The 17,563-nt window shown below is 38.3% G+C and overlaps 1 protein-coding gene across 2 annotated transcripts; it reads right to left on the reverse strand.

Annotated features, from left to right (window-relative positions):
- Positions 1-624: 624 nt before the first annotated feature.
- Positions 625-4,578, reverse strand: LOC109238513 (riboflavin synthase). 2 transcript variants are annotated; one of them, XM_019404987.1, is made up of 2 exons: positions 3,649-4,578; positions 625-1,154 (listed from the first exon to the last, which is right to left on the reverse strand). In XM_019404987.1, exon 1 carries the CDS (start codon positions 4,501-4,503, stop codon positions 3,655-3,657), a length of 849 nt encoding a protein of 282 aa, XP_019260532.1. In that variant the 5' UTR covers positions 4,504-4,578; the 3' UTR covers positions 625-1,154; positions 3,649-3,654. The 2 variants fall into 2 exon arrangements, with proteins under 2 accessions (XP_019260532.1, XP_019260533.1); XM_019404988.1 differs by lacking the exon at positions 625-1,154 and adding an exon at positions 1,971-1,987.
- Positions 4,579-17,563: the final 12,985 nt, after the last annotated feature.

The following is a 17,563-nucleotide window of genomic DNA, read 5'->3' on the forward strand; positions in this document are numbered from 1 at the left end:
ATTTTTTCAAGGATAAGAAGAGTGTCAAGTCTCTCCGTTTCCTATCAGCAAAAGTGGCACCCTGCCATCACTTAAAAACTTACACAGTTTTCTCTCTTTTATAAGTGTAATCATCTTGTACCTGATATTAACAAATCCAACTAAGCACTAGGTAGACCTACTAAGACTTCCTATCAAAATGTTCTTCAACTAAGCTCCTCCTCTTCCCTGTTGGTTAAACAATTGTTATTGGGGCCTGTTCACTTCCGTCCTACATGCGCACTGAAATAGATGTTTATTACCACCACTAAACATATGTGAAAAGCTTCAAGCTAAAAGAAACACAAGTCAAACGCGAAAAGAGGTAAAGCAATATGCTAAACTTTTCCTTTTCTTTCTTTTCTCCCCTTCACTTGAACCACAAAATCATCGTCTACTGTGACACAAACCTAGTATTCTTTGTGGCAATGTTATCAAAGACAAAAAGCGCAAAAAAGCTCTAAGGTCCATTAGGGTTTTAAGCGCAAAAAAATGAGGGCTTTAATAAAAATAAGCACAAATGGAGAAAAAAAAAATACTAATATATATGTGTAATCCAAGATTAATAGTTATAAGTGTGAATAAAAAAATATATGAACAAAGAAATTAAAAAATATTACGATAACATAAAATATCAATTGTTTAGTGTTGTCTTTACAGGACTACGCTCATTGGCAAGGAAAAGTATGCTTTAGAGCTTTGATGACGACACTGAAGCGCCCGCTAAGCGAGGCAAAGAGCTCAACATGTTCTGAGTCTTTTCAGGACTTGAGCGCGCCTTTGACAACACTGCTTTGTGGCCATTTCAGAAATAGTTTATAACAGGATCAACTGAGCGAGGAACAGAAATATTGATTACAAATAAGTCCTTTGAAGCACGGCCACAAATGATGCAGCAAGTTTTTACCTTAATATTGGTAGTTGGCATACATTATCTTGTGCATGAAACACCTACTGGGTGCATGCGCATGCACCTACATGTAAAATTTATTGCTCCTCTTGGCTGATTATTTTATCCCTGTGAATTCTCGCAATAATTCCCGAAGCAACAAGAAAAACCAGCATGATGTTTTATTCTTGTCGAGCACAAGAACAAAATGACTCCTCAATTCTAGCCAGCCAAATGAACATTGGACCTAGAAGTAACAGCGAGGAAATGAAACAAAAGGTTAAACATGCACAGTACAAGTCCTCTATCCATCTTATTCTTCTGTGTAAGTAAAGACTAGCCGGCATTCTCTTGCATCAATGCCTCTCACTCATGATGAGAGCTAAGAGCTTGCTCGAATACAGCCTTTAATTTATAGTTGTAATCTTTCATCCTTTAGGCGGGGATAGGTTCATAGGAGGACTAGGTTACATAGGAATTAAACTAGAAGGAAGAAGAAAGGGAATCTGCAAAACTCTTAGCAGAAGGCCAAGTTGAAATATCTTTCCAAGACAGAAGAAATAAACTGCACAAATTTTGACTATGCAAAGTATCAGTTCACTATTTATGTTGGTAAAATTCGATTTAACTCTAACGCCTATTTACAAACATCCGAAGATAATGGAAGACAAAAAGTCAGGAAATCGTGGAAATATCACAGATATCAAAAATCTAATTCTCAAAGTCACATATTAACAACACATTTTCTGGTTGCCTATTGAATCATAACTAGCATTCAAGACAATAGTCTTCCCCTATTAGACCAAATTCTTCTACAGAAAAAAAAAACTCAAAATGCCAATCCCAGGGAAAAGAAGAAAAACGAAGCTTCAAATATGCTAAAACTACATAAAAGCTCTCATGCTACAATGTAACCAACTCTATATTCACATAGCTACATGCTGCAGCAAATAGCCTAAAAGTAATGGTTGTAAGATAAAAAAAGTAGACTAATCAAGGTTGGACAATTACCACTGGACGAGATTTTTCCAGGTATTATGAAGTTGCCAGCTATAAGGAATTTCCACTAGTGGCTGGAACCTGCACTTAAGAAGAAACCTTAACGACTGGGAACTCGACTCAATCAATGAGTTACTTGTGATGCTGATACATGTTAACCTTGAAGAAAATGTAGGTGATTTCTTGGTTTGGAAAGGTGGAAAAGGTGGCAGATTCACTGTGAAGGCTTGTTACAAAACTATCTAAAAGATATGGGAAAATATATTGAATGCTGGCCAGGAAAAATTATTTGGAAGACTAATGCATCACCCAGGGCAGCATGTTTCACATGGATTGCAGCGCACAATGCATCACTCAGGTTAACCTACAGAAGAGGGGCTTTAATATTTTCAACAGATGTTATATGTGTAAAGAAGCATTAAAATCTGTTTGTCATCTTTTATTACATTGTAAGTACAGTTGGCAGCCATCGTCTTTCTTTTTTTGAGGTACGTAAAGTATATTATTTACCAATGAGCAAATATGTACAAGATCAAAATTTGAAACAGAGATTGGACAAGATCCCAATCTCAAGACTCCTCTGCCTACTCATCTACATTTTCTTGCCAGAACTAGACTAAGGATAGAAATTAAGTTCCTCTAGTTTCCTTGCTAACTTAGGCCTCAAGGTACAACTACAAACTACCTCCTGTGTGATCAGTCTAATAAGAACTTCAGGTAGTCCCCTGAAAAGATAATCAGAAAACAAAGCCGTGGTCTACTTTTTTGAGAACTTTTGGAGTTCAATGGGTTATTCCTGGAAGCATTCAGCAAACCTTGAGCAGTTGGAGAGGGCAGATCATCTAAAATGGCAGCAGACACTATGGTATGCATTTCTTATAGGCATTTTTGGTGCATTTGGCTTGAGAGAAATAACAGATGCTTCTCTAGTAGGAAAGAGCATATATCTTCTGTGAAGTGCAAATGTCTTAATAGTCTTTTATATTAGTGTATACGGTAAAGAAAGTATTGTTACTGAATTTGAATCTTTATTTGAACTTATGTACTCCTTCAATCTGTAGAAGGAGATGATCCTTTCTCTTGTACCATTACAGTACCTTTTTGGTACTTACTGATAAAACTTCTACTTTTCTCATCAAAGAAAAAAAAACTTATACAGGATAAAAATCTTGTATCAGACATGTTTGACACCATGAAATCACACAACGTGTGCACTTTCTTCACCAAATTTCTAAAATGTTCCAAGTATCTGGACACAACTCAACTTGTCAGAATCCATGCTTCGACATGTTTGCTATTAAGTGGAACTGCTTTTAAGAGAATGTAACTAGACTGAAGCAACTTAATTGAGACAACCGATGATTGAAGCCTGCTATCAATGCAATTACAATTCGTTGAACTGCAATTATCAATTAATAGTTTAACCTGCTAGCACTGTGATCAATAACCCTTCACATTACAAAATAAACAAACTCAGCATGAGCAATCTCAATCCTGAACAAGATTTCACAACTCTTTAGTACTATAAAGACTTGTACAACCTTAGCATGCAACTAAAAAGTGGCACTCTTTTCATTGGCGCTTACACTATATAAACTTCAGCAGATAAAAGTTCAGACACATTTGCTCTGACCAAAGTCCAAGCCAGGTGATATTGTTTATTTTTATTTCACTGAAACACTATTCCAAAATTTGCAAAAGGCAGAAAGTTACAAAGATAAAATGCAGCACAAAGAAACAACCTTTTTTCATGAAGATTTGATGGCATTGACAAAGCCACTACTAAGAAGCCTCTCCACATACTTCCCCAGTATATCCACCTCAAGATTAACCTTCTGTCCCACTTTCTTCATCGGAATGACCACATTTTGCTGAGTGTAAGCCACCAACATGAAGTTAAAACAGTATTCTTCTTCAAACACATCTACTACAGTCAAACTAGTCCCATCCACAGCAATAAATCCTTTAGGCACAATGTACCTCAAAATTTCTTTCGAAGTCTTAACTTTTACCCACAGAGAATCTCCTTCAGGTTTGAGCTCAACAATCTGGCCGGTCCCATCAACGTGGCCCTGCACAAAGTGACCTCCCATTCTAGTACTAGGCATCAAAGCCCTTTCCAAATTCACCAGAGACCCTTGTTCCAATTCGATCAGAGAAGTCTTCCTCAGCGTTTCTGGAGCCAATCCAACACTGAATTCCGACAACTGTTTGTCGAAATAAGCGACCGTGAGACAAGTTCCATTGACGGAAATACTGTCGCCGAGATTGATGTCTTCAAGAATGAGGTTAGCTTTAATTTTCATGGTGAAACTGTCGGGTTTATCATAACCCAGTTGCTTGATTTGGCCGATTTCTTCAACTATACCGGTAAAAAGGGAGGTGATTGGGGTAGAAGAAATGCGAGATTGTTGAGCTTTTAGAGGCTTGATAAAAAGATGAGAAATTGAAGGAGATTTGAGAGATAGGGTTTGTGGGGATTTTGCTCGATTGAGCTGAGGATTCAATAGATTGAAGATGGTAGGGTTTCCGGTGGATGAGATAGATGGGTTTAAGGGCTTGGAAAGAGAAGCGACTGAGGATGAAACTGTTGCCATTTGCTCTTTCCGGTTCAAGTTTTCTCAGCTTTCGATGGGATAGTTATAGTAAGAGATTTTTTAAGTATAAAATTATTCTCAACTATGAAATGGCATGTTGCATGTTTTACCCTTTAGTTTTCCATTAGTATTAGAGCTTAACTTATTTTTATGAAATTATTTGTGTGTTTCAAATCATTTCCTCTCTATAAAATATATATCTTGCTCCTGTATTTGTCCATTGTATTAAAGCTTAACGCATGAATCATGATGTATAACAAATTGGAAAAATATTTAATTTATCCTTCTACTTTGCTAGAAGGTATAAGTTTGGTTTTGTTATGTCCTTGCTATTATGATTTTGGCTCGAAAATGCCCTTCTTGCTAACTACGGGAACGTAGATGAGCAGACTTGAGGGTAAAGTGAGACCTTCTCGCAAAGAATAAGAGCAAATTTGAACCTTTTTCCCACGATTATATTAATTAATCTCGAGTTAGTTAGATTAGCAAACTTATCACGTGGCTACCTCGCCACAGAAATGCAGCTCCAAGCAACCCCAAACACGTAGAGATATACCCACACCCGGTGCCGGCTCCCGGGGAGGCCACTAAAGCAATTGCTTTAGCTCCCCCTCATTGAAGGCCCCAATTTTATGGCTATTATTTGTTAGACAATTTGTATTACTATAATGAATAGTGAGAGCTTGGATAGGGAGCATAACTTTTGTGTAGTTGCATTGATGGAGCCTTTTCAAAGAAGAGACTCATTGATAGATATAGAAAAAGGTTGAATATGGAGACGGCTTATGCAAATATTAATGGGCAAATTTGGTTGTTCTTTGATGCAGTTGTGGAATTGGAATTACTGGAGGATACTGAGCAACAGGTGACTGTGAGAGTATTTCACCTTGACCTGGGGCAGCACATGATAATGACATTTTTATGCAAAATGTTCAGCAATGGAGAGGTTGGAATTGTGGGATCACTTGTATTACTTAGCAAGTGATATGAAATTGCCATGGTTGGTAGGAGGGAATTTCAATGTGATATTACATGAAGATGAGAAAATAGGAGGACTACCAGTACACGCGCCTGAATATGAAGATTTTGCATTTTGTGTAAACTCTTGTGGTTTGTTTGAGCAAGGATATAAAGGAAGTTCATTTACATGGTGAAATGGGAGATCCAATGCCGCGTGTATATTCAAAAGATTGGATAGGATCTTTGTGAATTTGCCATTTCAGAACATGTTGCCAACTATTGAAGTTGAACATCTAATCAGAACTTGATCAGATCATGCACCATTGTTATTGACATGTGGGGAGCAGACCACCAATTTTTTCAAGACTTTTAGGTTCTTGATCTTTTAGACTAAACATGTTACATTTATGGATGTGGTGAGGCAGAACTGGGAAGTTGATTTCATAGGGGGGTCCTTTTTTGATGTTCAAGCAGAAGCTCAAGAGGGTGAAGGCAGCACTGTCAAAATGGAGTAGGGAAATATTTGGTGATATCTTCAAGCAGTTGGCTATTTTGGAAGACATTGTTAGGGTAAAAGAGATGTTGTGTAAGAAGAGCCTACAATTGAGAACATGATTGTGCTTCAAAAGAGTCAATCTGAATTAAAGAAATACTTGAGTATTGAGGAGCAGTATTGGAAGCAAAAAGTTGGGATGACTTGGTTTGCTGAAGGCGATAGGAATACAAGTTTCTTTCACAATCATGTCAATGGCAAAAGAAAGAAATTGCAACTGAAGAGGATCAAAAGTGGAAGTGGGGTATGGATTGAAGACCAGGAGCAATTGGCTACAGCTGCAGTGGACTTCTATCAAAAACAGTTCAAATGAAGGTGATACATCTGACTTTTCCTTGCTCAATAATGTACCGTCGATGGTCACTATGGAACAGAATTTGGAACTTAGCAGATTGCCAACAATTGAAGAGGTAAGGTCAGAAGTTTTTGAGCTTAGTGGGGAGAGTGCTAGTGGTCTAGATGGATTCAATGGCCTATTTTATCAAACATGCTGGGATGTTATTGGTGCTGATATACACAACATGGTGCTACACTTCTATCGAGGAGTTGCACTGTCTAAATCCATCACTCACACCAATCTAGTGTTGCTGCCTAAGAAACCTAGAGTTGAGACCTTTTCTGACTTAAGACCTATTAGCTTGAGCAACTTCATTAACAGGTCTTGTCTAGGGTGTTACATGATAGATTGGAAATTTTTTTGCCTTCTCTAATATCTCCTAATCAATCCGGATTTGTGAAGGGTAGGAGTATATTTGAAAACATCTTATTGACTCAAGAAATTGTCACTAACATAAGGTTAAGGGGAAAGCCAGCTAATATGGTGATCATGGGGAACAAGCACACTTGGAGAGCGCAGTACAACGGAGAGTTGTATGCTGCGTTCGGGAAGGATGAATCGCTCCCGAAAAGGAATCTATTGATTCTCTCCCAATTGGTTGGACCGTAGGTGCGATGATTTACTTCACGGGCGAGGTCTCTGGTTCAAGTCCAGGATGGCCCAACTGCGCCAGGGAAAAGAATAGAAGAAACATCTGACTACTTCATGCATGCTCCACTTGGCTCGGGGGGATATAGCTCAGTTGGTAGAGCTCCGCTCTTGCAATTGGGTCGTTGCTATTACGGGTAATATGGCTAAGGCCTATGATAGGGTCTCATGGAAGTACTTATTGCATGTACTAAGGAAGATGGTATTTTCTGAGCACTTCATCAACATGGTGTGAAACTTGGTGTCAAATAACTGGTACTCAGTATTGGTGAATGGGAAGTCCTCGGGGTTCTTCAAGTCTACAAGGGGTGTCAAGCAAGGGGATCCTTTATCACCAGCATTGTTCATTTTGTCAGCTGAGGTACTATACAGGTCTTTGAATTAGCTATTTGAAGACAGGTCATTTGTGGGATTTGGAATGCCTAAGTGGTCGGATCCTTTGAACCACTTGGCATATACTGATGATACTATAATCTTTGCTTCTGCTCATCTTCCATCCTTGAGAAAGATTATGGCAGTGTTGGGGAACTATGAGAAGATATCATGCCAGATGATCAACAAAGATAAGAGTTCATACTACACATACTCAAAGGTTCCTAATGGATTATGTCAGGCGTGTCACACCTCCTTTTTTACACACTTACCCCGAAAGATAGTATATAAGGGAGTTTTTCCATTTAAAGTGATATTATTCGAAATGGGATTATTTATTTGGTTTTTAGAGTCGCCACTTGGGATAGGTTTGGCTTTTGGTGTCCCAAGTCACCGGTTTAACTTGAATCCCAAATCGAGAAAAATTTCGACTTCCCGGTTGGAGTCTGCGAACCAGAAATTCTGAATAAGGAATTCTGTTGACCCGAGGGAAGGTGTTAGGCACCCCCGGATCCCGTGGTTCTAGCACGGTCGCTTAAATTATTATAATTGGCTAAAAATCTGATTTTAATACATGTCACCCTATTGTGCAATTTTAAAATTATTTACCGTTTTATTTATTTTTTTAAGAAATTGAACGTCGTTTAAAACATGTTTTTGGATCACGTCACATGAAATGCACCCGGATCCTCGACACATTTTATTCAACGTTTTGGTATTTGGATTTGGGTCACATGAAATGCACACCCGAATTTAGGAAGGTAAAATTATTAAAGAACATGCCTAAAGCGGCTAACATGTTATTATTTTTGCGGGAGGCCGCGAAATTCGCTAAACGGCACGTCCCGAATTCTAAGTACTTTAATATAGGCATTTAAAGAGGGCCACGCAATTTATGAATTTTATTTGGCGCGGTGCGCCTCGTTTTATTTTAAAGGTCGTTTTAAAGAAACTAGGATTTTCTACTAAGTGATGTCTCTAAATACCTAGTTAATTATCACTATAAAGTTCGGACCTCAAGTTCAAGTCCGAATACAAACAAGAGGGAAAACCTCTTAATTTGAATTCGCTACCTAACTTGAAGGGCCCGAATCTATAATTCAAATTTATTTACTACCATTGGATCCTGAAGCGGCCTATGGGAAGGAAGTGCCAATTTTAGCTTTGTCTAAACCAATCGATCAGAATTTTGGGCTTCAAAACGAGCTCAATACAAAAAGCAATTAAACTGGGCTTTAGGCCCACATATGCACCAGCCTTCACCCTAATGGGATTAAATGACCTGAGATGGGCCAGATGATGTTCTGGCTAGTGCTTGTGACTGGGCCAAATTAGGCCCGAAATTATGGCTTGGGCAGTCCAGGCATTACTTTGAATTAAGTTGAAATTTGTATTACTATGCTAACTGATTTTAGAACCAGTAATGATGCAATTGGTAGGCTAATGACAGGACTTAAATTCTGATTTATACAAAACATGAATTAAAATTGAAGAAGACATTGAGTGAAGACTTTTGAGATGATTTCACGTACTAATAGCTATTTGGCCTGAAATACACTACCTTATCAACTTAACTGAAAGAAAATTCACCTATAACTCGTAAATTATCGGTCTTAGGCTTAACGAAGTAAATGACTTTAATATTCAAGTCACCGGATCAACAGAGAAGTTCTAGGTCGATGAACATGAAGCAATGTATAAACTAATACTGTAATTCAAATTTTCCTCTTAAATTCCAACTAATCAAAATGCTATAACTAGAATCAGCTACACTAAATCAGCAACTTTGAATATCCTTCTCATATAATTTCTGAAGTAAGAGGAGAACAGTCCAGTTATTACAATCATCCGAAGTCCAGGTTCATTAGATTTCAAATACTACTACTACTATATAATCTAACATGTAAATTGATGTGTACAAGTAAGCTAAACATGAAATTAATATGAGTAATTTGTCGTTTATTCAATAGCTCGAATACACTTGCAGATTTAGTCCTTCACACGTCATTGAGGTTGAAGAATACCTGGAATTGAAGTAACACAAAGGTGAGGATCAACTCGAACAAAAGCAGAACAACAGATGCAATTCAGCAGTGAATCAGCAGCTTGTGATCTATTGTAAGCCCCAGAAATAATATCAAACAGTCCAGGAAGGATTTTTAATGCAAACAGTCCCAGTAAACCAACCAAAACAGCTTGAATGAACCCAAACAAAATTGAAATTAAACCTAGAAACAAACTCTGGAACTTCAGCAGCCAAACACAAGGAATTTCAAGTCGTTTTCATCTTTTATCTAAGCTAGAAACTTGAATGCAGGAGCTGAAACTCGAAATTGATCTAAGAGACTTCAATAGAATAGTATTTTTGGAGTTTTTGTGTTGTTTTAGGGTTTTTGAAGAACTAAGACCTAAAATGAACTTTCTAACTCTCAGATTTCAGTTTTTATTTTTTGAATTTGAAATTCAAATTTTTCAGATCCAAACTTATAGAAGGCTTTTGGGAGGAATTTTTCAGATCTAAACTTGTAAGAAACTGATTTGAATTTTTGAATTTTAAAATTTGGGTATCTCGCTCTCTGAAATAAGGCAGTAGAGATTGCCTTTTTATAAGCAAATCCTAATGCATCTCCAGATTTTTATTTTTAGTCAGTTAATCCCTCAATTGTTAGCTTGTTGCTCAAGTCACTACTCTTAAGTTCCTGAAATTTTAATTGGAACTCTAAAATGTTCTAGGGGTTTCCAATTCAGTTACTATAAGATTCCTTTTATTGAACCACCCAACATACCCCTGAATACCCTCAAAATTACTTAAGTTTAACAGACCATGGTCTGGGCCAAGTGACCCAGTTCCAATGGGTCTACTGATTTCAAAACAGAACCCAAATCCTATTTACTAATCTGAATTCCCAACTAAAGGCAAAAGAACTCGAATCAAACTGAAGAAAATAGCTAAACTAACTAATTCTAAATAAGGCAGATCCTAGAACTAATTTATTATAAACTAATAAGAACCGTAAATGAACAATTCAAACAAACAATTAACATAATGAACGGAAGCGAGAGAAATCACATAAACAACGCAAGTGACGAAAAAAATAAACCATGTGATTATAACAAAATCAAAAACCTATAACTAGTAATTAAAACAAACAAATGAAATAAAAGAAAGGCTAAAAAAATAAAGGAAAACTTACTAGTTCAGGCTTGATCATAATGACCAACTCTGTTTTGACCTCGAGATGACATAAATCGTCAATTCTTGTGATGAACGGACGGAACACATCATCTCGAGCCGAAACAGGCCAAGGAACTTGGAAGGATGATTTTAGTGTGGGTCTTCTGATTTTAAACCTAGGACCTGAAGCTTACAGTTGAAACTTGAAAGCCTTTTGGGGGATTCGGAGGAAGCTACACAGATATTTGGGATGAAGGGGAGGAGGTGGTCGTTGGGTGTTGATTTGGTGGGGAAAGGGTGGTGGCGCCGCCGGGCACGACGGAGGAACTCATGGCGGCGCCCTAGGGTTTCACTGATTTGAGGCTTTTGGGTGGGATTTGAAGTGTAAAAGGTGGATATTCGTGAAGAGGGGGTTAAGAGGAGTGTCTGGTGCAATTTTGGCCAAGTTTGGAAGTCAAACGCTGCCGCATGGCGATTTCCGGTGGCAACGGCGGTGGTGGGAGATGACAGTGAAGACGGTGACCTAACAGTGGATACTAGGTTAATGTTATAAAATCCGGACACTTTTAATTGAATGGTGGAAAGAATTGAGGCCCTTGGATGAGGTGAAACGAATGGCCCAGATTGAATGGTCACTTATTAACTCAAAACGACGTAGTATTCTTCCTATACTACGTCGTTTCATTGATCTCAGAGCTATGGGGTTTTGTCTAGCACCTGGGCTGGGTTTTGGGCTTAATGACCGGGTTTGGGGAATTTTGACTTGGGCTGATGCATATTTGTCCCAAAACTGGGTGTTTTATTAAGACCAAGTTTTTTTCTTTTCATTCTTTTTCATTTGTTTTCTTTTCTTTTCTCCTTTGTTTTTTTTAATTTATTTTTCTTCTACTTTCATTTTTAAAATACAAAAATTAAAACTAACCAAACCTGATTTAACCCTAAAATTAAACTAATTAATTTTCTAAAATAAGCTAAATCCTAGCTTAAAAAAAAAGAAAACTAAACAAAAAATGCAAAGTGACTATTTGTTATTTCCTTCTATTTTGTGATATTCATTGACCAATAAAACAAAAATATAAAATCGAATTTCACATGCAAATGTGCTATTTTTGTATTTTTTATGAATTATGCCAACTAAAAATGCACACAAAAATGCAAACAAGCAAAAATAATGCAATTAATTCCCTAAAATTCAAAAAAAATAAAGCAAAATCCTAATTTTTAAGAAATTTATAGGAATAGTTCAAGCGAGGCAAAAATCACGTGCTCACAAGGCGGTTGGAGCTATTACAGGATTTGCAAGAGGTAAATTCCCTTTCACATATCTAGGGTGTCCTATTTTCTACACTAGAAGGAGGAAGAAATATTATGAGGATCTTATCAAGAAAGTAAAGGCTAAATTGCATTCATGGAAAGGAAAGCTGTTGTCGTTTGGAAGAAAGGCAACACTCATTTCTAGTGTGTCGCAAAGTATGCTAGTCCACGTGTTATCAGTCCTGCATCCACCAAAAAATATCCTGGAGCATCTTCATAAGATTTTTGCTAGGTTCTTTTGGAGCACAAAGGAAGAAGGGAGAAGCAGACATTGGGCCTCATGGCAAAATCTTTGCCTTCTTAAAGAGGAAGGGGGCCTACGATTTAGGTCCTTACATGATGTGTAGAGGGCATTGTTTGCTAAACTATGGTGGAGGTTTAGGACCACAAAATCTTTGTGGTCTAATTTCATGTGGAATAAGTATTGCAAGAAGGAGATACCAATGGTAGTGTAGTTTAGACGGGGGTCTCATGTTTGGAGACAAATGCTGAATGCTAGGGAAGAAGTAGAACAGGAGATCCTATGGGAATTGAAGAGTGGAACAACTAATATTTGGCATGAAAATTGGACCGGATTGGGTGCACTTTATCACGTATTACCTGAAGACTTTCCAATAAATGAAGCTCTTCAGGATGTGGCAGAATTACTGCAAGGTGAAACTTGGGATGATCAGCTGCTAGATCAAACTTTCAATGAGGAAATTGCATAACATATAAGGCTAAATCTGCATTATGAAGGTAGTGAGGGATACTGGGATAGGCCATACTGGATGCCAACTCCTTCAGGCAAGTTCAGTGTTAGCAGTGCTTGTCAAATATTAAGGAATAAGGCTGATCCTAATCAGGAATTCAAGTTAATGTGGATTAAAGGTTTACCATTCAAGATATCCTTCTTTTTATGGAGATTGTGGAGGCGAAAAATAACCACTGATGACATGTGGAGGAGGCAAGGGCAAGTGGTGATGTCTAGGTGTTGGTGTTGTCAGCATCCCCAAGAGGAATCTATTAAGCATATATTTGTCACAAGTCTTACTGCCTCTAAAGTATGGAACTTGTTCATGGGGGCTGCTGGAATTACTATGCCATTGATTCAATTGAAGCTGATTATAAGGTATTGGTGGTATGCTCAATGTTGTCCAAAGTTAAATCCATTGTTTCAAGCAGTACCAGCTATCATCACTTGGGAACTTTGGAAGAGAAGAAATGCAGGTAAACATGGGGGTTCAGTGTCCACAAATAGGGTGATTCATGAGATCAATAGGACACTGCATCAACTGGCAAGGGTGAGGTATGCTAGCATGCCTAATATTCCATTGTTATGGCCAGACATAATTTAATATTTTGAAGGATATAAACCTATATTTATCACTACAAGAGTAACATGGCAGCTTCATTTTCGTGGTTGGTACAAATGCAATACGGATGGAGCTTCAAAAGGAAATCCTGGTCCTAGCTCATTAGCCTTTTGTGTGAGGAATGATGAAGGTGATGTGGTGTATGCAAGGGCAGCAGACCTGGGGGTGACAACTAATGTGGTGGCTGAAGCTAAGGCTATTCTTCAAGGATTCGAATACTGTGTGGAGTAGGATCTTCACCCTCTCATATTGGAGACTGACTCATTAGTGATGAAGAAAGTGATAGAAGGGGATTGGGATCCTCCTTGGGTAATTGCAAATGATGTGAAGAAAATTATAGAGATGAAGGGAAACTTCAATGTGATCTGTCAACATGTGTTCAGAGAAGGCAAGTCAGTGGCGGATTTTATAGCTAACATTGTGTTTTCTTTTGCAGGTACATATGAGTTTCACTCATTTTCTGAACTGCCTAGTGCAGGGAGGAGGTTGATTAATTTAGACAAGTCTCAAACTCCTAACCTTAGGGTTAGAATAGCAAAGAGAATAGCCCCAGACAGATGGCTTCACACGATTGGAATCTGCACATACCTATTTAGAATGGTTTAGCAATGTTTAGAATGATTGCTACATTAAAGGTTCGGGAAGAGACGGATCTGAGCCTACAAGATCATAAAATCACCCAGCTCCACAGGCCTGGCGGCGCCAGGCTAAAGCCTGATGATACCCTGGCGTTACCCTAGCGTCGCCAACTTAAAGCCAGCCTTGGCTTGGCTTTTGCCTTGCAAATCCAGCCTAAAGCCAGCCCCAGCCTGGCTTTTGCCTTGCAAAGCCTACCTAAAGCCAGCCCCCAGCCTGGCTTTTGCCTTACAAAGCCTGCCTAAAGCCAGCCCTAGCCTGGCTTTTGCCTTGGAAAGCCTGCTTAAAGCCATCCCCAGCCTGGCTTTTGCCTTGCAAAGCCTGCCTAAGGCCAGCCCCAGCCTGGCTTTTGCCTTGCAAAGCCTGCCTAAAGCAAGCTTCAAGACAAGTGTAGTCAGGCTCTTTTACATGATAATATTGATCATCAGCCACATGATTTATACTTGGATAGAGTCAGTACACTGTCTATGGAGATCATATTGTAGCAACTCTAATGATTGGAAGACTATGCTGGCTTCAATTCTGTGGTGGAGATGTTTGGAATTCATTTTAGCCTATAGACTAAATACCCTGACGCCTGGTCAGAGCTTGATAGGTGCTTCTTGGTTTTTGCCACTGGCAATTGGATTTACATACACTGACAGGAGAAGGAAGCATTCAGCGGAAAATGTTGTAATAGCTAGTTCATTAGACTTTAGCTTTTCTATCTTTTTAGTAGCTAGTAGCTTCATGCAACCTCTATTTTGGTTTGGACATCTTGTAAGCTTTGGACCCATTTTGGGATTTTATTTATATATTAGCCACTAGGAAGCCTGCCTAGTGGTATATTTGCTAAAAAAAACTTTCTGAAACAGGAAATACATAAACAGAAAGTTAGCAACAACAGAATGTCGAAATAATTTCTGGAAAAAACAGTAATAAATCGAGCCACTGAATGCACAGTACGTCCTTAAGGAATTTTTCCCCTCAACTACCCGAGGTGCTGGAATATTTCCTCCCAGGATAGAACAATTTAATTCACCGGAGTGTTGGTAACAAAAACGCCAGTGAAACAGAGAACCACTCGAAGGTTGTATAACACACTGAAAATTTTGTGTAGAAGAAGGAGAAGAAGATCAGAAAATTTCGTACGAAAAGATTTTGGGATCATATTTATAGACTTTCTTGCATGGCTATTGGAACGGGTGGGAATATTTCTGTTTGAAATGTTGCGGAAAATGGATTTAAAATAATCCGGGAAAGAAAACGGATCGGATCAGGTCGCGTCGCGAGTCTTGGGTTAATCCGATTGAATTTTCATTAATTAATTAAATAATTGAAAGAAATTTTGTCCAAAAATATTAATCAATCAATCGATCTTTGACCAAATCTGAATCCGAAGCTGAGAAAATATTGCGGGAAAACGGATTTAAAATAATCCGGGAAAGAAAACAGACCGGGCCAAGTCGTGTCACGAGTCTTAGGGTAATTCGGGTTGAATTTTTGTTAATCAATCAAATTAATTTTAAATAATTGAAAGAAATTTTGTCCAAAAATATTAATCAATCAATCGATCTTTGACCAAATCCGAATTTGAAGCCGAAGCAGAAGCCAGAGCCGAGCTGAGCGTGCGACAATGACGACGGCGCAAGACTTACTTTCTTTCCAACCCATTTAACACCAAGAGAAGTGCTTTCTCAATATAAGCACATTCATTTTTCTTTCGAACACCAATGAGGAACACTTTGCTCTTTCCAAAGCAAAAGGGAGCTCACTTTCCCTCCACTTTCTTCTCTCAATTTCCCATTCACCGGTCTTTAATCCCAACAATTCCCTACATGAATGGGAAATGGCTATAAGAAAAAGGAATGCACGGATGAGTGTGTGATTTATATGCAAGGATTAATTGCATCTGGATAAGTAGGTTTCCCTTTGAACTTTTCATAGTGAACTTATATCGGATATACTCGGTCAATCGGTAGATTTGATATCTTTCAACCGTCGAGATTTGTTGTGTACCTAGACAACATAAGTCACACAATCAACCCTTAACCATCTATGGTCCTCACGGTTGTGTTCGTTTCAGCCATGAACGCTGCCTGGTTTCATGAATGCTTAGAGAATGGGCCTTTACTTTCATTCCCCTGGAAGCAGCTTACACTTCACACTCACATAGGTGATTTCTAAACGTGTAATCCTATAGACACACTATTTGGTCATATCCAGCCAGACTTCGCAAATCATTAAAAAGCTTTAAGCTTTATTGACTCATCAAAAAGTCTTAATGCTTTACCTTGATTTTCGAACATTGTCTTCATCACGAGAATGGGTTGAGTTGTTTGACAATGTTGAACTATCATTGATGTCGCCCAAACTCACACCACAATTATAGGTAGTGAGGTGGTCGAAGCAATAATAAAACCCAACACGAGTCGGGATCGATGATAAGTAGTGATTTCGACCGCTTAATTTCTCTCTTTTACTTGCGTTTTAGCTCAAAAATGCTTAAAGGTATTCCCAGAAACTAACGAAATGTGCTTACTTGCAGGAATATTGGGAAACGAGCCAAAGAAGGCAAAATCAACTCATAAAAGAGTAAAAAGTGAACAAGAGCCAAAACTGGGCAAAGAAGTTAGCAGTGCGGCCGCAGAATGAGATTCAGAGAAGGGGTTTTAGACAACTCAGACAGCGCGTGCGGTCCGCAAGAGTGAAGAATCACAGAGTTGATCAAAGTCCAAAAGCTGAAGAGTGCGGACCGCATCACTTTTGTGCGGCCACAACCATTTTTATGCGGACTGCAGAAGACCTCAAGTTCCAGTCCCAAGTTCACAAGTGTGCGGAAGGCACTAGAATTGTGCGGCAGCATCAGACCATTTTACTGTCCGCATCAGAATTACGTGGCCGCATAACCTTTGTAGGGGCATTTTTGTCAGATATTTTCAGCTTAGTATAAATACAACTTTTTGTCATTTTTAGGTCAAGTTTAGTTTGCAGAGGTGCACCTAAATGTTTTTCTTTACTTCTTTAAGTAATTTTGTAATAGTTGACTTCTTAACAATAGATTTCTTTATTTAATCTATGATTATGCATTCTATCTTAATTTCTTCTTGTATTTCTTCATTTTTCATGAGTAGCTAAATATTTAGCTAGGGTTTGGCTCAACCCTAGTGTGTATATTTAATGGGTATTTAAGTTTAGGGCTTGTTTGTGATTGGGTTAGTGATATCTAGCCTTGTTTATCCTTAAATTCTAGAATTAATGGTTGTAAACATTGATTCATGCCTTTTTTACTTAGTCTTTGCTTGAAAAAGAGAGACTAGATTTAGGAAAACTTGGCTAGCAAGGAATTGGGGTGAATTCAAGAAATTGATAGCCCCAATTAAAGGGTCAAATCTAGAGATAGTAAGACCCGACTTGAGCATATATCGCTTGATCTGCGCAAATACCCATTTGGGCTTGAGAAAGCCAAATCGGGCAAAATCACTCAAACTACCAAGAGGTATAGAGTGAGAAACTGTGTGTGTTTCCTATACCACGACCCCGAGAAATCAAACTTGCCCTATAGTTTATAACTCGTTAGGTAGCCACCTAGGTGGAGGTCACGACCGTAGATTCCTTTATCATTTGAAAAACACTCAAAACCACAAACATTGTCTCCTAGTTATTATCTGCAATTATTAGCTAAAAGTAGTGATAGAAAACAACCAATGAATATGTGGAAGACCAATCTA

This window comes from Nicotiana attenuata, unplaced genomic scaffold, assembly GCF_001879085.1.
Source record: "Nicotiana attenuata strain UT unplaced genomic scaffold, NIATTr2, whole genome shotgun sequence".
Taxonomy (NCBI): domain Eukaryota; kingdom Viridiplantae; phylum Streptophyta; class Magnoliopsida; order Solanales; family Solanaceae; genus Nicotiana; species Nicotiana attenuata.